The sequence below is a fragment of the Bombina bombina genome, chromosome 12 (assembly GCF_027579735.1).
Source record: "Bombina bombina isolate aBomBom1 chromosome 12, aBomBom1.pri, whole genome shotgun sequence".
Taxonomy (NCBI): Eukaryota; Metazoa; Chordata; class Amphibia; order Anura; family Bombinatoridae; genus Bombina; species Bombina bombina.
In genome coordinates, this window is record NC_069510.1 from 8,319,070 (window position 1) to 8,343,995 (window position 24,926).

Here is a 24,926-nt window from a genome sequence, read left to right on the forward strand (position 1 = left end):
ATATACTATCACTAACTAATCAAATTGCTCGATACTTGTGCCATTGATCACTCTTCAGAACTTGTAAGTGCCATTTGTTACATTGTGTATTATACTTTGAAAGTATGTATATGTGAATTAGTATTAAAGTTAAACATTGATGATGACATTAGGACACTTTGGGGTCAATTTACTAAAGTCCGAGCGGACATGATAAGATGTAGCGTATCATGTCCGCTGCACATGTCCGCTGTTGGCATTTATCTTTGCACCAGCAGTTTTTGTGAACTGCTGGTGCAATACCGCCCCCTGCAGATTCGCTAGCAGGGGGTGTCAATCAACCTGATCATATCCGATCGGGTTGATTTCTGTCTGCCGCCTCAGAGCAGGCGGACAGGTTATGGAGCAGCGGTCTTTAACTTCTGTTTCCAGTGAGCCACGGAGCTTGATAAATTGACCCCACAGTGTAATATTTTTGACAATGATTTTAAAAATCGATTGATGTTTGATTCAATATAATCTTAAGATGATAGCTCAAAGAGATAGTCCACCTAACATTAAACTGTCATGAATCAGATACAGCAGAAATTAAAATCACCTCTTTACTGTCATGGTATTTTCAGTGTTTTTCTTCCTTCTCTTGAATTTCATTTTCATTAAGAAATGTCATCATATATGCCAGCCCATTTTATAAAACCTGTGTAGGTGTGGTGTTTAAAACTAGACTACAATCAGTAAGGGTTACACAGGTGCAGATAGAAAACTGGCCCAGCTCTTAAAATGTCAATTGATTGCAAATAAATACATATAATACCCTGATTACATGTTATATTTGCATGTTTTTCTTGCTCAAAAGTGGTATAAATAAACACAGAGATATGAAAGACAACATTGTTTAGAACAAAATAAAATTTAAGGACATGTAAATATGTTTGGAAAAAATTTCTAACATAACACACAAACACACACACACACATATATATATATATATATACACACATGTATGTGCAAAGATATATGTACACATTCTAGCATTAATAATCATTTAAAAAAAAGAAAAAAAAACATGAGATAGTCATATCATGATTTCTAGAAATACAAATATACATTAATTGATGTGAAAATATAATATATCAGATTTTTTTGTATAACAAATAAATAAAACAATGAGATATTATTGATTGTTCAGGTATAAATGTAGCTATTTCTTGGACATAAACACATGAAAAATAAAAGATTAGCTTTAGAGAGATGTGCTTGACATGGACAGTAATGATATGGTATAAATAAAGTTGGAAAAAACGGAATATCCGCAACATCGATGACTCTTATTTATCAACAGTGCGATGCTCATCGCTCGGTACTTGACGTACATATTTTTGGCAGACATTTTAATAAATAAGGGCATCATATGTGGATTCGCTGCAGCGATGTCAGGCGAGCGTATTGGGGCCTATCTATCAAGCTCTGAATGGAGCTTGATGTCCCATGTTTCTGGCGAGCCTCTGCCTCTGCTCTGAGCAGGCAGACAGACATCGCCGGAATTCAACACGATCGAGTACGATTGGGTTGATTGACACCTCCCTGCTGGCGGACGGTTGGCCGCGAGTTTGCAGGGGGTGGCGTTGCACCAGCAGCTCTTGTGAGCTGCTGGTTCAATGCTGAATACGGAGAGCGTATTGCTCTCCGCATTCAGCGAGGTCTTGCGGACCTGTTCCGCACTGTCAGATCAGGGCCGCAAGACCTTTGTTAAATAGAGGCCATTGACTCCAGTGAATGCACCGAGAGTGACGCTTTGATAAATCGTCCCCTTTGTGTAATTATCAAAGAAAAGAGGTCTGTCCCTGCGAGTGGCAAGATGTCTCCCTCAGAAATAATGAGAGCTCTCTGTTATGTAAACGTTTACAAAGGAGGACAAAGTACACAGCAAGAACACGTAGTATGTTTAAACTTTAATAATACGCCTAATACAAATCAGATGATGCTGTTTTCAGTGCACTGTACCATAAATTCACTGTTGTTTTTGTCTGCATAGCTTTTCCTTTCAGAGATATTAGTGTTTTGAGTAATTTGATAAAAAATTGCCACCTTTTAAGTTGCGGGGGAAAACCCCCAGTGAGTTGTGTAGTGCGGGAATGTTAATCTAATTACGCTGGGATTTAAGAGACAAATTCATACGCGCCCATGGGACACCCATGTTCAGCCTATTTCACAAAATGAACAATTACAATGATATTTTGTGCTTCTAAGTATGAATTTCTATGTCTATTTGCGCATCCAGTGTACTTACATTATGATTTACGCTGTGCATATTTAACCCATTAACGACCAAGGACGTACGCCACACGTCCTCAAAAAAAATACACTTAATGACCGAGGACGTGTGGCGTACGTCCTTGGTCTGGAAAGCAGCTGGAAGCGATCCTGCTCGCTTCCAGCTGCTTTCCGGTTATTGCAGTGATGCCTCGATATGGAGGCATCCTGCAATAACCCCCCTTGGCCATCCGATGCAGAGAGAGCCACTCTGTGGCCCTCTCTGCACCGGACATCGATGGCCGGTATCGTTGGTGGGTGGGAGCTTACGTGGGAGGCGGGTGGGTGGCCATCGATGCTCTGTATGGAGTGGAGGGGGGCGGGATCGGGGACTGGACCCACGGGAGCGCGCGCGTGCACGGGGGTTGGTGGGCGGGCGCGTGCACGGGGCGGGAGCGGGTGGGAACCGCTACACTACAGAAAAACATAAAGTTAAAGGGACACTGTACCCAAAATATTTCTTTTGTAATTCAGATTGAGCATGACATTTTAAGCAACTTTCTAATTTACTCCTATTATCAAATTTTCTTCATTCTCTTGGTATCTTTATTTGAAATGCAAGAATGTAAGTTTAGATGCCGGCCCATTTTTGGTGAACAACCTGGGTTGTCCTTGCTGATTGGTGGATAAATTCATCCACCAATAAAAAAGTGCTGTCCAGAGTACTGAAACCAAAAAAAAAGCTTAGATGGCTTCTTTTTCAAATAATGATAGCAAGAGAACGAAGAAAAATTGATAATAGGAGTAAATTAGAAAGTTGCTTAAAATTGCATGCTCTTTCTGAATTACAAACGAAATAATTTGGGTTCAGTGTCCCTTTAAAAGTAAAAAAAAATAAGAAAGTTTACACTTTAAAAATATAATCTAAGGGATCTGGAAGGGGTGGGGGGTTGGTCTTGGTGGGGGGGAAAGCTACACTACAGAAAAGGGCTTTTTTTTTAATAAAAAGGCACATTTTTTGCAAAACTGGGTACTGGCAGACAGCTGCCAGTACCCAAGATGGCGCCCATTAAGGCAGAGGGGAAGGGTTAGAGAGCTGTTAGGTGGGGGATCAGTGAGGTTGGGGTCTAAGGGGGGATCATACACATCAGCATATGTAAATATGCTTTTTTTAAAAAAAAATAATGGCCAAATACCTTTTATTTTAGTACTGGCAGAGTTTCTGCCAGTACTTAAGATGGCGGGGACAATTGTGTGGTGGGGGAGGGAAGAGAGCTGTTTGGGAGGGATCAGGGGTCTGATGTTTCAGGTGGGAGGCTGAGCTCTACACTAAAGATAAAATTAACCCTGCAAGCTCCCTACAAGCTACATAATTAACCCCTTCACTGCTAGCCATAATACACGTGTGATGCGCAACGGCATTTAGAGGCCTTCTAATTACCAAAAAGCAATGCCAAAGCCATATATGTCTGCTATTTCTGAACAAAGGGGATCCCAGAGAAGCATTTACAACCATTTGTGCCATAATTGCACAAGCTGTTTGTAAATAATTTCAGTGAGAAACCTAAAATTGAGAAAAATTTTACTTTTTTTTTTAATTTGATCGCATTTGGCGGTGAAATGGTGGCATAAAATATACCAATATTGGCCTAGATCAATACTTGGGGTTGTCTACTACACTACACTAAAGCTAAAACTATCCCAAAAAGCTCCCTACATGCTCCCTAATTAACCCCTTCACTGCTGGGCATAATACACGTGTGGTGCGCAGTGGCATTTAGCGGCCTTCTAATTACCAAAAAGCAACGCCAAAGTCATATATGTCTGCTATTTCTGAACAAAGGGGATCCCAGATAAGAATTTACAACAATTTATGCCATAATTGCACAAGCTGTTTGTAAATAATTTAAGTTAGAAACCAAAAGTTTGTGAAAAAATTTGTGAAAAGTGAACGATTTTTTGTATTTGATTGCATTTGGCGGTGAAATGGTGGCATGAAATATACCAAAATGGGCCTAGATCAATATTTTGGGTTGTCTACAAAAAAAAAAAATATATACATGTCAATGGATATTCAGAGATTCCTGAAAGATATCAGTGTTCTAATGTAACTAGCGCTAATTTTGAAAAGAAATGGTTTGGAAATAGCAAAGTGCTACTTGTATTTATGGCCCTATAGTTTACAAAAAAAGCAAAGAGCATGTAAACATTGGGTATTTCTAAATTCAGGACAAAATTTAGAAACTATTTAGCATGGGTGTTTTTTTGTGGTTGTAGATGTGTAACAAATTTTGGGGGTCAAAGTTAGAAAAAGTGTGTTTTTTTCCATTTTTTCCTCATATTTTATAATTTTTTTTATAGTAAATTATAAGATATGATGAAAATAATGGTATCTTTAGAAAGTCCATTTAATGGCGAGAAAAACGATATATAATATGTGCGGGTACAGTAAATGAGTAAGAGGAAAATTACAGCTAAACACAAACACCGCAGAAATGTAAAAATAGCCTTGGTCCCAAACGGACAGAAAATGAAAAAGTGATCTGGTCACTAAGGGGTTAATACAATTCATTACTGTGTAATTTACATACACATTTTATGTTTATCATATGATTTTTGATGCACCTTAACAATACATTTTTTTCTTCCATATTTTTTTGTGAATGGGCGTTATTCATTTTGTATGATATTTAAATTACAAACGGCTAAATTACGAGTTTTGCGGTATGAGTGAAAATGCAGCGTTAAGGGTCATAACGCTACTTTTTTCACTACCGCTGGTATTACGAGTCTTGCAGGTTTAGGGGCACCACACACTTTTTTGGCCTTAACGCAAATTAACTTACACAATTTGCGTAAAGTCTTTTTTCAATGGGACTTCCATAGCGACAATATTACAAGCTTTTTCTGGTAGGCCAAAAAGTGAGCGGTACAGCCTATCCCGCAAGATTCGTAACGCAATCTAAAGTCAGTAGTTATAAGTTTTACGCTACAAAGCTGTACCATAAAACTCATAACTAAAGTGCTAAAAAGCACACTAACACCCATAAACTACCAATTAACCCCTAAACTGAGGCCCTCCCGCATCGCAAACACTAAAATAAAATTATTAACCCCTAATCTGCCCCTCCGGACTTTGCCGCCACTATAATAAACATATTAAACCCTAAACCGCCGCACTCCCGCCTTGCAGACACTAGTTAAATATCAGTAACCCCTAATCTGCTGACCCTAACATCGCCACAACCTACATTAGTTATTAACCCCTAATCTGCCACCCCCAACGTCATCGCCACTATACTAAAGTTATTAACCCCTAAACCTAAGTCTAACCCTAACACCCCCTAACTTAAATATAATTTAAAAAAATCTAAATACAAAATTACTATCATTACCTATAACTACATTGTAGCTATCTTAGGGTTTATTTTTTATTTTACATGCAAGTTTGTGTTTATTTTAACTAGGTAGAATAGTTATTAAATAGTTATTAACTATTAACTAACTACCTTGCTAAAATAAATACAAATTTACCTGTAAAATAAATCCTAACCTGAGTTACACTAACACCTAACCTTACACTACAATTAAATAAATTATCTAAATTAAATACAATTACCCAAATTACAAAAAGCCCCTACTAAATTACACAAAATAAAAAAAGAAATTATCAGATATTTAAACTAATTACACCTAATCTAATAGCCCTATTAAAATAAAAAAGCCCCCCCAAATAAAAAAAACCTAGCCTACAATAAACTACCAATAGGGCCTTTTGCGGGGCATTTCCCCAAAGAAATCAGCTCTTTTACCTGTAAAAAAATTACAAACACCTCCCAACAGTAAAACCACCACCCACACAACCAACCCTCCAAATATAAAATCCTAACTAAAAAACCTAAGTTCCCCATTGCCCTGAAAAGGGCATTTGGATGGGCATTGCCCTTAAAAGGGCATTTAGCTCTTTTCTATTGACCAAACCCTTATCTAAAACCCACCCAATAAACCCTTAAAAAAAAAAACTAAGACTAACCCCCAAAGATCCACTTACAGTTTTGAAGACCGGACATCCATCCTCAACGAAGCCAGGAAAAGTCTTCATCCAAGCGGCAAGAAGTCCTAAACGAAGCTGGGAGAATTCTTCATCCAAGCCGGCAGAAGTAGTCCTCAAGACGGGCAGAAGTCTTAATCCAGACGGCATCTTCTATCTTCATCCATCCGGCGCGGAGCGGGTCCATCTTCAAGACATCCAGCACGGAGCATCCTCTTCAATCAAAGTCTATCAGCCAATCGGAATTAAAGGTGAAAAAATCCTATTGGCTGATGCAATCAGCCAATAGGATTGAGCTTCAATCCTATTGGCTGATCCAATCAGCCAATAGGAGTGCGCTCGTATTCTATTGGCTGATTGGAACAGCCAATAGACTGCAAGCTCAATCATATTGGCTGATTGCATCAGCCAATAGGATTTTATCACCTTTAATTCCGATTGGCTGATAGAATTCTATCAGCCAATCGGAATTCAAGGGACACCATCTTGGATGACGTCATTTAAAGGAACCTTCATTCGTCGTTAGCCGTGGAAAGTAGAGGATGCTCCGCGCCGGATGTCTTGAAGATAGAGCTACTCCGCGCCGGATGGTTGAAGATAGAAGATGCCGTCTGGATGAAGACTTCTGCCCATCTGGAGAACCACTTCTGCCGGCTTGCATGAAGACGTCTCCCGGCTTCGTTGATGGATGTCCGGTCTTCAAAATTGTAAGTGCATATTTGGGGGTTAGTGATAGGTTTTTTTAAGGTTTTTTGGGTGTGTTTTATTTTTAGATTAGGGTTTGGGCAATTAAAAAATAGCTAAATGCCCTTTTAAGGGCAATGACCATCCAAATGCTATTTTTAGGGCAAATGGGGAGCTTAGGTTTTTTTTAGTTAGGATTTTATTTGGGGGGTTGGCTGTGTGGGTGATGGGTTTTACTGTTGGGGGGGTGTTTGTATTTTTTTACAGGTAAAAGAGATGATTTCTTTGAGGCAATGCCCCACAAAAGGCCCTTTTAAGGGCTATTGGTAGTTTATTGTAGGCTAGGGTTTTTTATTTGGGGGGGGGGGGGCTTTTTTATTTGGATAGGGCTATTAGATTAGGTTTAATTAGTTTAAATATCTGATAATTTCTTTTTTTATTTTGTGTAATTTAGTGTTTGTTTTTTTTGTAATTTAGGTAATTGTATTTAATTTAGGTAATTTATTTAATTGTAGTGTAAGGTTAGGTGTTAGTGTAAGACAGGTTAGGTTTTATTTTACAGGTAAATTTGTATTTATTTTAGCTAGGTAGTTAGTAAATAGTCAATAACTATTCTACCTAGTTAAAATAAATACAAACTTGCCTGTAAAATAAAAAAATAAACCCTAAGCTAGATACAATGGAGCATATTTATCAAGGTCTGTCGGACCTGATCCGACAGTGCGGATCAGGTCCGACAGACCTCACTGAATACAGCGAGCAATACGCTCGCTGTATTCAGCAGTGCAGCAGCAGCTCACAAGAGCTGCTGGTGCAACGCCGCCCCCTGCAGACTCGCGGCCAATAGGCCGCCAGCAGGGGGGTGTCAATCAACCCGATCGTACTTGTGACCGCAGCTTCATAACTGCTGTACGTTGATACATATGCCCCAATGTAACTATTAGTTATATTGTAGCTAGCTTAGAGTTTATTTTATAGGTAAGTTTTTAGTTTTAAATAGGAATTATTTAGGTAATGATCATAATTTTTATTTAGATTTATTTTAATTATATTTAAGTTAAGGGGTGTTAGAGTTAGACTTAGGTTTAGGGTTTATAACTTTAGTATAGTGGCGGTGACGTTGGGGGCGGCAGATTAGGGGTTAATAAATGTAGGTAGGTTGCGGCGATGTTAGGGGCGGCAGATTAGGGGTTAATATGTTTATTATAGTGGTGGCGATGTCTGGAGCAGCAGATTAGGGGTTGATAACAGTATGTAGGTGTCGGCGATGTTGGGGGCGGCAGATTAGGGGCTAATAAGTGTAAGATTAGGGGTGTTTAGACTCGGTGTTCATGTTAGGGTGTTAGGTGTAAACATAAATTTTGTTTCCCCATAGGAATCAAGGGGGCTGCATTACGGAGGTTTACGCTGCTTTTTTGCCGGTGTTAGACTTTTTTCAGCTGGCTCTCCCCATTGATGTCTATGGTGAAATTGTGCACATAAAACCAGCTTACCGCAGCTTTCAGCAGTGCTGGTATTGGAGTGCAATTTTGTTCTACGCTCAACTTCTTGCCTGATAACACCGGGTTTATGAAAACCTGTAATACCATCGCTGTAGGGAAGTGAGCGGTGACAATAACGTGCAAGTTAGTACCGCACCCCTCATACCGCAAAACTCGTAATCTAGCCGAAAGATAATTGTGCACTTTTGTAATGTTGCATCTCCTTCCTATACGAAGATGCAGTATACACCCCTTAGCGAGACACCCTGTGCTTTATATAATCCCATCAGGGAAATAGAAGTATTGGTGAGTATTCTTATAGAATCTCACCAGCCCAGAGATTGTTGGATCATCAGACCCTAAGTGTTATAGACTAAGCTGCTAACAAACATCTGATTAGTGACAAATATGTTGCACATACGTGTAGGGATTTTGTGACAAGGTTCTGAGCACTTAGTTGATAAAATGATAACTAAATATGTCTGTTTGTAGTATCAACAAGAGATAATGGTACTGCAGGACAAGCTGCGTCTTTCCAACAAGAAATTAGAAGATTATGAAAACCGCTGCAAGAATCAGGATGACCAGACTCAGAAATTACTGTTGGAATACCAAGCCAGACTGGAAGAAAGTGAGGAAAGGCTACGCAGACAGCAGGAAGACAAGGAGATGCAAATGAAAGGGATTATAAGCAGGTAAACCTTATTTGTTAGCATTATGTTATGTACATGATGTAATATTAGCTCTGTAAACCATTGGTCATTTCTTCCCAGTGCCATGGTAGCATTTTCATCAGGTGATTTCATCTTGGGCTCACATTTTACCTTCATACATCAGAAGCTGCTGGCGCATGTGGTTTTGTAGTGATATTGTGATACAGTGCTGCAGCAGTAGTGCTATTGTGATACAGTGCTGCAGCAGTAGTGCTATTGTGATACAGTGCTGCAGCAGTAGTGCTATTGTGATACAGTGCTGCAGCAGTAGTGCTATTGAGATACAGTGCTGCAGCAGTAGTGCTATTGTGATACAGTGCTGCAGCAGTAGTGCTATTGTGATACAGTGCTGCAGCAGTAGTGCTATTGTGATACAGTGCTGCAGCAGTAGTGCTATTGAGATACAGTGTTGCAGCAGCCTTCTACAGGGTCTTCACACATATTTGCATATTAATCTAGTATTTTGTTTTTAAGCCTTTGCACATACTCAGTTTACATATTATCCTCTACTTCATTAAAAAGTAAAAAGAAATATCTCAAATCAGACTTTTAATTATGAAACTTAGAGTATAAACTTCTGATTACAAAGTGTTTGGCCTATAGTCTATGAGATTCCACAAGATGATAGGAAACTGTTTCACTTCTGTCATGAAATCATTGATAAATACTAATAGTGAAGTTAGGCATATCAGGTAGTGATGGTTATTAATGAACAAATTAGTGGTTTTGTTTCACCTTTGTTCGTATATCTCTTGTACTTCCATGAGACAGTGTGACACAGATACTGTCATTGCATAGTCATATATTATTGTATTCTCTTTCTCTAAAGACTAATAAGGAAGCACTTCTGAATAAACTTTTTAAATAATCATCAAATAAACAGCACATATTGTGCTTTGCGCATGAAGTTACCCTAAGGCTATGATTCCCATCTTCTTCTTGCCATTTCAGCATGGCTCCTTTTAAACCCTGATGAAACACAGCGTGGTTATTCATTATCTTTGCACCGTATCCTTAAAAGCACCTGAACAATCCAGCAGCCTTAATTGGTTATAAATGAACAACGCATTCTCCTGATTATTTTACTGGAAGCAATTCCCTAGTCAATAACATTATGTCTAGTAACTGATTTATTTTATTTATTATTAAATAAATGTGGTTGAGAGTTATCCATCTATTATAGGTTATAAAGTGATGCTTTATGTCAGTTTGCCTGTACAGGAGCGTTACTGATCACATATAAGTGACAATTGTACAGTACATGGTGTCTGAGATTATGGGGTCACATTGTAACGGAACTGTAATGATTTGTAAGCTCCTCTCGCTGCACTAGCATGACCCAAAACTGTTAATTGTTCAGTGTGCTTTCTATTCAGCAGGCTGTTTGTTGCTTCATCAGTTTCACATATTTATTTATTTTTAATAAATACTGAACAGATGGTCGTGCACAACCCATGAGGAATATTTTATTTCTAAAGTAAATAACTTTCATGGTTTCTCAAATTGCAGATTAATGTCTGTTGAGGAGGAATTGAAAAAGGACCACGCTGAAATGCAAGCGGCTGTTGATTCCAAACAGAAGATCATAGATGCACAGGTCTGCTGCACATTTCTTTTTTCTTTTATATATTTTTGTAAAAAAGTGTTTTTATTAAATACACCTGAAAAGGGTACGGGGCGAGGGGAGGGGGGGGGTAAAAATGTGTGATCCTCAGAAGAAAATTATAAACCTTGCATGATATTTATAAGCCAGCATGCTGCGTACTCCTCACCTCCATAAAAATAAACACTGTTTTCAGATGACAGCTGCACACTATCTTCCTCACCCTGATCACCCTCCTTACACACCAGACTTCCTCACCCTGATCACCCTCCTTACACACCAGCCTTCCTCACCCTGATCACCCTCCTTACACACCAGCCTTCCTCACCCTGATCACCCTCCTTACACACCAGCCTTCCTCACCCTGATCACCCTCCTTACATACCAGCCTTTCTCACCCTGATCACCCCTTTACACACCAGCCTTCCTCACCCTGATCACCCTCCTTACACACCAGCCTTCCTCACCCTGATCACCCTCCTTACACACCAGCCTTCCTCACCCTGATCACCCTCCTTACACACCAGCCTTCCTCACCCTGATCACCCTCCTTACACACCAGCCTTCCTCACCCTGATCACCCTCCTTACACACCAGCCTTCCTCACCCTGATCACCCTCCTTACATACCAGCCTTTCTCACCCTGATCACCCCTTTACACACCAGCCTTCCTCACCCTGATCACCCTCCTTACACACCAGCCTTCCTCACCCTGATCACCCTCCTTACACACCAGCCTTCCTCACCCTGATCCCCCTCCTTACACACCAGCCTTCCTCACCCTGATCACCCTCCTTACACACCAGCCTTCCTCACCCTGATCACCCTCCTTACACACCAGCCTTCCTCACCCTGATCACCCTCCTTACACACCAGCCTTCCTCACCCTGATCAGCCTAATTACACACCAGCCTTCCTCAACCTAACCAACCCTTTACACACCAGCCTTCCTCACCCTGATCACCCTCCTTACACACCAGCCTTCCTCACCCTGATCACCCCTTTACACACCAGCCTTCCTCACCCTGATCACCCTCCTTACACACCAGCCTTCTCACCCTGATCACCCCTTTACACACCAGCCTTGATCACCCTCCTTACACACCAGCCTTCCTCACCCTGATCACCCTCCTTACACACCAGCCTTCCTCATCCTGATCACTCTCCTTACACACCAGCCTTCCTCACCCTGATCACCCTCCTTACACACCAGCCTTCCTCACCCTGATCACCCTCCTTACACACCAGCCCTCCTCACCCTGATCACCCTAATTATACACCAGCCTTCCTAACCCTGATCACCCCTTTACACACCAGGCTTCCTCACCCTGATCACCCCTTTACACACCAGCCTTCCTCACCCTGATCACCCTCCTTACACACCAGCCTTCCTCACCCTGATCACCCTCCTTACATACCAGTCTTCCTCACCCTGATCACCCTCCTTACACACCAGCCTTCCTCACCCTGATCACCCTCCTTACACACCAGCCTTCCTCACCCTGATCACCCCTTTACACACCAGACTTCCTCACCCTGATCACCCTCCTTACACACCAGCCTTCCTCACCCTGATCACCCTCTTTACACACCAGCCTTCCTCACCCTGATCACCCTCCTTACACACCAGCCCTCCTCACCCTGATCACCCTAATTACACACCACCCTTCCTAACCCTGATCACCCCTTTACACATCAGGCTTCCTCACCCTGATCACCCTCCTTACACACCAGCCTTTCTCACCCTGATCACCCCTTTACACACCAGCCTTCCTCACCCTGATCACCCTCCTTACATACCAGTCTTCCTCACCCTGATCACCCTCCTTACAAACCAGCCTTCCTCACCCTGATCACCCTCCTTACACACCAGCCTTCCTCACCCTGATCACCCCTTTACACACCAGCCTTCCTCACCCTGATCACCCTCCTTACACACCAGCCTTCCTCACCCTGATCACCCTCCTTACACACCAGCCTTCCTCACCCTGATCACCCTCCTTATACACCAGCCTTCCTCACCCTGATCACCCTCCTTACACACCAGCCTTCCTCACCCTGATCACCATCCTTACACACCAGCCTTCATCACCCTGATCACCCTAATTACACACCAGCCTTCCTCACCCTGATCACCCTCTTTACACACCAGCCTTCCTCACCCTGATCACCCTAATTACACACCAGCCTTCCTCACCCTGATCACCCTCTTTACACACCAGCCTTCCTCACCCTGATCACCCTAATTACACACCAACCTTCCACACCCTGATCACCCTAATTACACACCAGCCTTCCTCACCCTGATCACCCTAATTAGATGGTTTTCGTTTGTTATAGTTTGCAGTCCAAATCAAACTTAGTTCAAATGATTGTCTTGCTTGTATCAAAGAACAAACGGTATCTTAGAAAATGTAAGGAGTGGTAACCCTCGGCTCAACCGCCCCTGTGTGGTTTGTTAGGTACGGAAGCCTCACTGGGACCTATTTCCTCCTATAGTGGATATATCGCTTAAAGGGACAGTCTACACCAGAATTTGTATTGTTTTAAAAGATAGATAATCCCTTTATTACCCATTTCCCAGTTTTGCATAACTAACACAGTTATAATAATATACTTTTAACCTCTTGTATCTAAGCCTCGGCAAACTGCCCCTTTTTTCAGTTCTTTGACAGACTTGCAGTCTAGCTAATCAGTGCCTGCTCCCAGATAACTTCTCGTGCACGAGCACAGTGTTATCTATATGAAATACGTGAACTAACACACTCTAGTGTTGAAAAACTGTTAAAATGCAATCTGAAAGAGGTGGACTTCAATATCTAGGAAATTAGCATATGAACCTCCTAGATTAAGCTTTCAACTAAGAATACCAAGAGAACAAAGCAAAATTGGTGGTAAAAGTAAATTGGAAAATTGTTTAAAATTACATGCTCTATCTGAATCATGAAAGTTTATTTTGGCCTAGACTGTCCTTTTAACAGCTGATTGTTACTCGACATATGTTTCGTTCCGTTAGCGACATGACTTTTTCAAGAGCATACAATCCAATGATTGTGCCAAACTTATGTACCCTAAAAGGTATGTCCCTCCCACTTTTAGTGCAATATTCAAAAAACAGGAAGTGGCTGTTATTTGGAAGTTAAAGGGACATTAAACCCAATGTTTTTCTTTCATGATTTAGATGGAGAATGCCATTTTAAACAACTTTCTAATTTACTTCTATTATGTAATTTACTTCATTCTCTTGATATTCTTTCCTGAAAAGCATATCTAGATAGGCTCAGTAGCTTTTGATTGGTGGCTACACATATTTGCCTCATGTGATTGGCTTACCCATGTGCATTGCTATTTTGTTAACAAAGGATATCTAAAGAATGAAGCAGTGGACTGTGATAGTTATCACTCATCCGATCTCGCTGCTCTTCGGCTTTTTTACAGCTTTATTGATACCCCTGTCACTAAGCACCCACACTATACTATACTGTTCTACCCCCTATACTGCCGCCCCCGGAGCACTCCGCAACTAAATAAAGTTATTAACCCCTAAACCGCCACAACTATAATAAATATGTTTACCCCTTAACCGCCGCTCCCGGACCCCTCCGCCACCTACATAATACCTATTAACCCCTATCCTGCCCCCCTATACCGCCGCCACCTATAACAAATTTATTAACCCCTATCCTGCCAATCCCGTTGCTTAGGGTTTATTTTATAGGTAAGTATTTAGTTTTAAATAGGAATAATTTAGTTAATTATATTAATTTTATTTAGATTTATTTAAATTATATTTAAGTTAGGGGGTGTTATGGTTAGACTTAGGTTTAAGGGTTAATAACGTTATTATAGTGGCAGCGACATTGGGGGTGGCAAATTAGGGGTTAATAAGTGTAGTTAGGTTGCGGCGACATTGGGGGCGGAAGATTAGGGGTTCATAAATATAATGTAGGTTGTGGTGATGTTGGGGGCATCAGATTAGGGGTTGATAACTATAATGTAGGTGGTGGCGGTGTCTCCGGAGCTGCAGATTAGGGGTTAATAATATAATGTAGGTGTCAGCGATAGCAGGGGCGGCAGATTAGGGGTTAATAAGTGTAAGATTAGGGGTGTTTAGACTCAGGGTTCATGTTAGGGTGTTAGATGTAAACGTAAATTTTCTTTGCCCATATGAATCAATGAGGCTGCGTTAGGAGCTGAACGCTGCTTTTTTTGCAGGTGTTAGTTTTTTTTTTCAGCCGGCTCTCCCCCATTGATTCCTATGGGGAAATTGTGCATGAGCACGTTTAGCCAGCTCACCGCTACCGTAAACAGCGCTGGTATTACAGTGAGATGTGGAGCTAAATTTTGCTCTCCACTCACTTTTCTGCGGCTAACACCTGGTTTGTAAAAACCTGTAATACCAGCGTTGTCTGTAGGTGAGCATAAACTGCTTGTTAGCCCCGCACACCATTACCGACAAAAACTCGTAATCTAGCTGAATGTTTCTCTAGGCCTGTTTTAATATTTGTGAGGTGTTCTCTCAATCTGTATTTTATTTTACGTTTGGTTCTACCTATATAAATTAAATTGCAAGAACAGTTCAATTCATATACTACATATGCAGAAGTGCAAGTGCATCGATTTTTTTACATTGTTAAGTTTTTGTTGCATCAACATTTCTAAAAACCTTGTGATCCTTACTGATATGTGGCCACATTACGCAGTTCTTAACCCTACATTTATAAAGACCTGGTGCAGTACCCCACCACTGCACTGGGCTCTTTAACCATTGCCTGTCTCCTTAGTTTAGTTGGTGCTAGAAAGTTTTTAATATCCTTATTCTTTTTAAATCTAATTTCGGGTTCTGGTCCTAGAGTTTTCCTCAATACAGGATCCAAGTTTAAAACCTGCCAATGTTTTTTAAGGATTCTTTTTATTTGATAATGATAGGCATTATATTTTGTTACAAATGTGGGTATAAATTTATTTTCTAAAGGATTTTTATTTTTACTATTACTTTTATAGGGTTTCTTAATAAGATTACTTTTCCATATTATCTACTTTCTCTTTCATATTTTTGAGCAGTTCATCCTCATACCCCTTTTCTTTAAATTTATTCGTTAAAATTTCTGTCTCCTTTTCATAGTCCTCTTTTCTTGTGCAATTGCGTTTTATTCGCTGATATTGACCCAGGGGTATATTGCTCTTCCATTATTTTAGATGCCCACTGTTTGCATTCAACAGACCATTGAGGTCAGTCTTTTTCCTAAAGTTCTTAACCGCTACTGTAGTAATATTATCTATATTCTCACTTTTGAACAGTGATAAATCTAAAAAGTCTATTATTGTTTCAGAACAATTATGGGTGAACTTTAGGTTAAAGCTATTCCTGTTGAGGTGTTCCATTAATCCCTCAATGTCATTAATGGACCCCTGCCATATCATTATGATATTGTCAATGTAACAAAAATATCTAACAATGTTCTTGTCATAATGATTGTTGGCCCAAATATATTCATCTTCAAATTGGGACATATACAAGTTTGCATACAATGGGGCAAATGTTGTCCCCATCGCAGTTCCCTGTATTTGTTTGTAATACACGTCCTCAAACAGAAAATAATTGTGATTTAAAATAAACTTAATACTATCCACAATAAATTCAATCTGATTTTGGGGAAGACTACTTTTCAAACATTCTTGTTCTATTTTATTGGACCCTTGTCGTGTGGAATACTTGTATAAAGGGCCGAGACGTCACAAGTCACCCATATATAATTTTCTTTCCATTCCATACCTTCAAATTTATCAATAGTATCTATAGTGTCTTTTAGATATGATTTGGTTTCTTTAACCAGAGGTTGTAAGTAATGGTCTATGTATTTTAAAAGATTGTCACATAGTGAACCGATCCCAAATATTATGGGTCTACCCAGGGGTTTGGATAGATTCTTGTGCACTTTTGGCAGATGGTAAAAGCACACAATCTTAGGATATACCACATATATGTAATTAAATTCATTAATGTTAAGTATCCCTTGGTCCTTTGCACCACTGAGTGGATCCCATAATTCCTTCTTGTATTTTTGTTGTAGGGTCAAAATGTAGAGGTAAATATGTGGTATTATCTCTCAATAAATTATAAGCCTCTTTAAGGTAGTCCTGCCTATCTTGTACTACAACCCCTCCCCCTTTATCTGCCACCCTAAACACCACACTGGTGTCCTCGATTAGGGTCTTCAATGCTTTTCTCTCCCCCGGATTTAAATTATCTCTATAGGGCTTTTTATTATTATTTAATTGGTTATTCTTTACAAACATTTTTTCCAAATCCTCACATACTAACTTGTTATATATTGGCATTCATATGATGAAAGAAGGAATTATGGGATCTAATCATTAATTAATTTAATTACATATATGTGGTATATCCTAATATTGCGTGCTTTTACCATCTGCCAAAAGTGCACAAGAATCCTGCACTTGTTATAAAACATTATCATAAATACATTTCAAAGCTGTTAGTTTGCGGTCACTTTAATTTCCCAAACACACTGATACAGCAGGAGTCTGTAGCGTTGTTGTGTAACAGGATATTACATTACCTATAAGCTTTGTAGCCATAACCCATTGCCTCAACTTTAAAAATTGTTTTAATATATTCTATTTTATTTTTATTTTATACTGTGAGCCCTGGGAAACAAATGTAATAGAGTTACAGATTGAGAAAGCTGATACACTACAGCATCAGTAGACAGAATTGGTGTTCAGCTCTGCACTTGCTATAGGATATACAACTCATATAATAAACTTGTATTGAAAATAAAGATGTTACATTTTCATTACAGAGGTTTTAGAGCCAAAATGAAACTTCTATAAGACCAAAAGGAAGAGGTACAGATGATGCTCTGATTTAGCAGCATAGAGACATGATGTTATTAAGCAGCATAGAGACATGATGTTATTAAGCAGCATAAAGAGGCATGATGTTATTAAGCAGCATACAGAGACATGATGTTATTAAGCAGCATAAAGAGACATGATGTTATTAAGCAGCATAAAGAGGCATGATGTTATTAAGCAGCATAAAGAGACATTGTAACGGTACCAACAGGATACCAAGGGTTAACACCAGGGAACAATGTCCTGCATAGGGAATCAGCAATTCACAACCCAGCCAGTTTTCAGGTTTAAACAGAATGACATTTATTAAAAGGCTATGCCTAGTATTTCAACAAATAGTGCCACTGGAAACCCAAAATTACCAGAGCACTGCTAAGAGGCGCCTAGGACAGAAGTGGAACAAAATAGGTTCTAGTAAATAGAACACTCAACCCAAATAATATCAAGAAGATGATGATGATGTCAGAGAGATAATAAAAATGATAGAGAGATAACAATAATAATGCAAGGTATAAATAACCACAATATTAGTTGAATACAACAATCTGGAGGTAAGTGTGATTTATGTTAGTCCTTTTTATATGGTGAACTTATCTAACCAGGCAGAGTCCCAAAATAATGCCCAAACGGTGTGTGCAGTGGGCCAAAAGTCCAGATGAAGTTGGCCGCTCCTCCTGAGTGTTATGCCAGGAACACAGATGGATAATCTAAAACAAATTAGATAGAGGGCGCCACATGGTGCAGATCATATGAGATAAATATAACACAGCGATATAATAATAAGAATCCTACTCACAAATTGCGGCGCACATAAATAAAGGTTAAAATATGCAAAGTTTAATTGCAAAATTAAAAGCAACAGTATTAAAAACAACAGCAACGCGTTTCTCAGTGATACACACTGTTTTATCAGCCTGATGAAACAGTGTGTATCACTGAGAAACGCGTTGCTGTTGTTTTTAATACTGTTGCTTTTAATTTTGCAATTAAACTTTGCATATTTTAACCTTTATTTGCTGCCGATCATCTCTTTTTATCCTTGGGCTTGGGCCTGGGGAACCTATCTTGGTCACTCCCGAGCATTTGGCTGGAACTTTGGTGCACAGTTCCATACCCATTCCTCCTTCTTGGACTTCCCTGGACTCTCCCTGGTGAGACGAGGACCTCCACTTGGGTAAACCCATCCATTGTGGTCGACCGGACGACGTGTGGTTCCGGACTGTTTTTTCTGCACTTTATGTGCGCCGCAATTTGTGAGTAGGATTCTTATTATTATATCGCTGTGTTATATTTATCTCATATGATCTGCACCATGTGGCGCCCTCTATCTAATTTGTTTTAGATTATGCCTAGTATTTATGCAGGTTTGACCCCCCAGATCGGGGGGGTTGAAAGAATGTTGTACATTAGATGGAGGGAACACGCCCTTGACATGATACAATAGATTTACCTTGCTTAAGCTGATAACAATTTAAACACAAGACACATTTGGCTTTTCTTATCACCTAAGCATTTGCTCTCTGAGGGTGATTAAACAATGGACTGTTTATCAATAACATTAATGACAGTGCACAATAGCTGAGGCTAAAGCTGAACACAGTTAACTCCTTCAGTGCTGACAGAAGGGTCTGTCACATCTACATAGCACAATATACAGCCTATAGACAACCTTTCTTACGTTATAGTCCAGAAGTGGCTAGGTTTGCCACAGACATGATGTTATTAAGCAGCATAAAGAGGCATGATGTTATTAAGCAGCATAAAGAGGCATGATGTTATTAAGCAGCATAAAGAGGCATGATGTTATTAAGCAGCATAAAGAGACATGATGTTATTAAGCAGCATAAAGAGGCATGATGTTATTAAGCAGCATAAAGAGGCATGATGTTATTAAGCAGCATAAAGAGACATGATGTTATTAAGCAGCATAAAGAGACATGATATTATTAAGCAGCATAAAGAGGCATGATGTTATTAAGCAGCATAAAGAGGCATGATGTTATTAAGCAGCATAAAGAGACATGATGTTATTAAGCAGCATAAAGAGACATGATGTTATTAAGCAGCATAAAGAGACATGATGCTATTAAGCAGCATAAAGAGGCATGATGTTATTAAGCAGCATAAAGAGACATGATGTTATTAAGCAGCATAAAGAGGCATGATCGTATTAAGCAGCATAAAGAGACATGATGTTATTAAGCAGCATAAAGAGACATGATGTTATTAAGCAGCATAAAGAGGCATGATGTTATTAAGCAGCATAAAGAGGCATGATGTTATTAAGCAGCATAAAGAGACATGATGTTATTAAGCAGCATAGAGACATGATGTTATTAAGCAGCATAAAGAGGCATGATGTTATTAAGCAGCATAAAGAGGCATGATGTTATTAAGCAGCATAAAGAGACATGATGTTATTAAGCAGCATAGAGACATGATGTTATTAAGCAGCATAAAGAGGCATGATGTTATTAAGCAGCATAAAGAGGCATGATGTTATTAAGCAGCATAAAGAGACATGATGTTATTAAGCAGCATAAAGAGGCATGATGTTATTAAGCAGCATAAAGAGGCATGATGTTATTAAGCAGCATAAAGAGGCATGATGTTATTAAGCAGCATAAAGAGACATGATGTTATTAAGCAGCATAGAGACATGATGTTATTAAGCAGCATAAAGAGACATGATGTTATTAAGCAGCATAGAGACATGATGTTATTAAGCAGCATAAAGAGGCATGATGTTATTAAGCAGCATAAAGAGACATGATGTTATCAAGCAGCATAAAGAGGCATGATGTTATTAAGCAGCATAAAGAGGCATGATGTTATTAAGCAGCATAAAGAGGCATGATGTTATTAAGCAGCATAAAGAGGCATGATGTTATCAAGCAGCATAAAGAGACATGATGTTATTAAGCAGCATAAAGAGACATGATGTTATTAAGCAGCATAAAGAGGCATGATGTTATTAAGCAGCATAAAGAGGCATGATGTTATTAAGCAGCATAAAGAGGCATGATGTTATTAAGCAGCATAAAGAGGCATGATGTTATTAAGCAGCATAAAGAAGCATGATGTTATTAAGCAGCATAAAGAGGCATGATGTTATTAAGCAGCATGAGGAGGCATGATGTTATTAAGCAGCATAAAGAGGCATGATGTTATTAAGCAGCATAAAGAGGCATGATGTTATTAAGCAGCATAAAGAGGCATGGTGTTATTAAGCAGCATAAAGAGGCATGATGTTACATGTTGGCGATTTCAGTAATGTACATCTCAGCTGCTGCTGGGGACTGCAGTCCTGTTGATCAGTACAGACTTGGTGATCTCACAAAACAAATGAGCGTAACATAGGCCTGGGTATAGCAGGGAGGATCAGATGAACTCTGTGGTTCAGGGTGCCAGATCTCCTCACGCTGGGAGTCTGGCAGAGAGCAGAGCAGAAGATGCTGCATTAAGCACCCAGGTATTAGTCTGAACAGCCACTTCAGATAGCATATCACAAGTACACACAACCCTGATCTGTGTTTAAACAGCTTATGTAGTGAAAACGAATCCGGCGTCTCTAATAAGTATGAAATTATAAAAACCCTTATCGTTGTTTCTCGTCCAATGTTAATTATAATTCACAATCACAGAAGAATGTTCAGTTCGCTATTTCTCTGGCAGGACCAATCAACATGTCCTAAATAATTTCATGGATCTAGGTTTAGATTTTAATAAGCTGTTCAGTAATTCTTACACCATTCTCACTCTACGTCTCTGTAATTATTCTCACAATATGTTCCTATTAGGAGACTACATTTGTCAGAGTTATCGCTTCCTCGCTGCCAGATAAAGCAAATGTGAATTCCTAATGCAGAAAAAGTCACTTAATATTCATAAGTAGATGGTATGTGTTCTCTCCTTTTTTAATAAAGTGGTCCATATCATAGTATTTTACAGGTTTCTTAGGAATACATGATTTGTATGCATTTCTCAGGTGTGGGTGTGTCTTAAACAGCCAATCGATGGCTGAAAACATAGGATTGTTTTTAGACTAATTCAAAATGGAATGAAAAAGTAACTTGTGTAATATTCAGTACAGTCCTTGCATACTGTAGCCTTATTGGAGTTTTATATTTGTTAATAGTGTTAATATAGTTTTTATTAATATTTAGTCACTCACTTATCATGGAAACAACCTGGGGTATTCCAGTCCTCTGTTGTAGATTTTACACAGGATTAGAGATGAGGTTTTAAAAATAAATAGATCATGGAATCAGTGAGCATAATCTCTTTGAGCTCAATGATCAAAAACTCACTGCTTTAGAGAAATCAAACATTTTTTTTTTAGTTTTTTTTTTAGACCATATAATATAAGAGTCTCTCCTTTGCTTACAGAACCTGCATATTGAGATAAACATCTCTCATGGTAAAATGTGTGTTTCTAAAATTATTTGAGACACTTCAATGTACTGACGAGACCTTTTAGATCATATGAACTGAGCAGAGAGCTTTAGATCACCTCACCTGAGCAGAGAGCTTTAGATCATATGAACTGAGCAGAGAGCTTTAGATCACCTCACCTGAGCAAAGAGCTTTAGATCATATGAACTGAGCAGAGAGCTTTAGATCACCTCACCTGAGCAGAGAGCTTTAGATCATATGAACTGAGCAGAGAGCTTTAGATCATCCCACCTGAGCAGGGAGCTTTAGATAATCTCACCTGAACAGAGAGCTTTAGATCATCTCACCTAAGCAGAGAGTTTTAGACCTTCTAACCTTGGCAGATAACTTTAGATCATCTCACCTGAGCAGAGAGCTTTAGACCATCTAATCTTGGCAGATAATTTTAGATCATCTCACCTGAGCAGAGAGATTTAGATCATCTCACCTAAGCAGAGAGCTTTATATCATCTCACCTAAGCAGAGAGCTTTATATCATTTCACCAGAGCAGAGAACTTTAGATCATGTCACCTGAGCAGAGAGCTTTAGATCATCTCGCCTAAGCAGAGAGCTTTAGATCATCTCACCTGAGCAGAGAGCTTTAGATCATCTCACCTGAGCAGAAAGTTTTAGATCATCTCACCTGAGCAGTGAGCTTTATTGTCGCCTGAGCAGAGAGCTTTAGATCATCTCACCTGAGTGCAGAGCTTTAGATCATCTCACCTGAGCGAAGAGCTTTAGATCATCTCACCTGAGCGAAGAGCTTTAGATCATCTTACCTGAGCAATGAGCTTTAGATCATGTTGCCTGAGCAGAGAGCTTTAGATCATATTGCCTGAGCAGAGAGCTTTAGATCATCTCACCTGAGCGGAGAGCTTTAGATCATCTACCTGAGCAGAGAGCTTTAGACCATCTAACCTGGGCAGAGAGCTTTAGATCACCTCACCTGAACGGAGAGCTTTAGATCATCTACCTGAGCAGTGAGCTTTAGATCATCTCACCAGAGCAGAGAGCTTTAGACCATCTAACCTGGGCAGAGAACGTTAGATCATCTCACCTGAGCAGAGAGCTGTAGATCATCTCACCTGAGCAGAGAGCTTTAGATCATCTCACCTGAGCAGAGAGCTTTAGATCATCTCACCTGAGCAGAGAGCTTTAGATCATTTCACCTGAGCAGAGAGCTTTTGATCATCTCACCTGAACAGATAGCTTTAGATCATCTCACCTGAGCAGAGAGCTTCAGATCATCTCACCTGAGCAGAGAGCTTCAGATCATCTCACCTGAGCAGAGAGCTTCAGATCATCTCACCTGAGCAGAGAGCTTTAGATCATCTCACCTGAGCAGAGATCTTTAAATCATCTCACCTGAGCAGAGAGCTTTAGACCATCTCACCTGAGCAGAGAGCTTAAGATCATCTCACCTGAGCAGAGAGCTTCAGATCATCTCACCTGAGCAGAGAGCTTTAGATCATCTCACCTGAGCAGAGAGCTTTAGATCATCTCACCTGAGCAGAGATCTTTAAATCATCTCACCTGAGCAGAGAGCTTTAGATCATTTCACCTGAGCAGAGAGCTTTAGATCATCTCACCTGAGCGGAGAGCTTTAGATCATCTCACCTTAGCAGAGAGCTTTAGATCATCTCATCTGAGCAGAGAGCTTTAGACCATCTAAACTGGGCAGAGAACTTTAGATCATCTCACCTGAGCAGAGAGCTTTAGATCATCTCACCTGAGCAGAGAGCTTTAGATCATCTCACCTTAGCAGAGAGCTTTAGATCATCTCACCTGAGCAGAGAGCTTTAGATCATCTCACCTGAGCAGATAGCTTTAGATCATCTCACCTGAGCAGAGAGCTTCAGATCATCTCACCTCAGCAGAGAGCTTCAGATCATCTCACCTGAGCAGAGAGCTTTAGATCATCTCACCTGAGCATAGAGCTTTAGATCATCTCACCTGAGCAGATAGCTTTAGATCATCTCACCTGAGCAGAGAGCTTCAGATCATCTCACCTGAGCAGAGAGCTTCAGATCATCTCACCTGAGCAGAGAGCTTTAGATCATCTCACCTGAGCAGAGATCTTTAAATCATCTCACCTGAGCAGAGAGCTTTAGATCATATGAACTGAGCAGAGAGCTTTAGATCACCTCACCTGAGCAAAGAGCTTTAGATCATATGAACTGAGCAGAGAGCTTTAGATCACCTCACCTGAGCAGAGAGCTTTAGATCATATGAACTGAGCAGAGAGCTTTAGATCATCCCACCTGAGCAGGGAGCTTTAGATAATCTCACCTGAACAGAGAGCTTTAGATCATCTCACCTAAGCAGAGAGTTTTAGACCTTCTAACCTTGGCAGATAACTTTAGATCATCTCACCTGAGCAGAGAGCTTTAGACCATCTAATCTTGGCAGATAATTTTAGATCATCTCACCTGAGCAGAGAGATTTAGATCATCTCACCTAAGCAGAGAGCTTTATATCATCTCACCTAAGCAGAGAGCTTTATATCATTTCACCAGAGCAGAGAACTTTAGATCATGTCACCTGAGCAGAGAGCTTTAGATCATCTCGCCTAAGCAGAGAGCTTTAGATCATCTCACCTGAGCAGAGAGCTTTAGATCATCTCACCTGAGCAGAAAGTTTTAGATCATCTCACCTGAGCAGTGAGCTTTATTGTCGCCTGAGCAGAGAGCTTTAGATCATCTCACCTGAGTGCAGAGCTTTAGATCATCTCACCTGAGCGAAGAGCTTTAGATCATCTCACCTGAGCGAAGAGCTTTAGATCATCTTACCTGAGCAATGAGCTTTAGATCATGTTGCCTGAGCAGAGAGCTTTAGATCATATTGC

At 40.0% G+C, this 24,926-nt stretch overlaps 1 protein-coding gene across 6 annotated transcripts in view; it reads left to right on the forward strand.

The window, feature by feature from the left end:
• Positions 1 to 24,926, forward strand: part of DAB2IP (DAB2 interacting protein) — a 921,554-nt gene that overhangs the window by 892,023 nt on the left and 4,605 nt on the right. For all 6 annotated transcript variants that reach the window (XM_053695575.1, XM_053695573.1, XM_053695574.1 and 3 more), the window contains 2 exons: positions 8,941 to 9,143; positions 10,671 to 10,758. In XM_053695575.1, the coding sequence (XP_053551550.1) occupies positions 8,941 to 9,143; positions 10,671 to 10,758 (291 nt within the window). The remainder of the gene's footprint in view (positions 1 to 8,940; positions 9,144 to 10,670; positions 10,759 to 24,926) is intronic.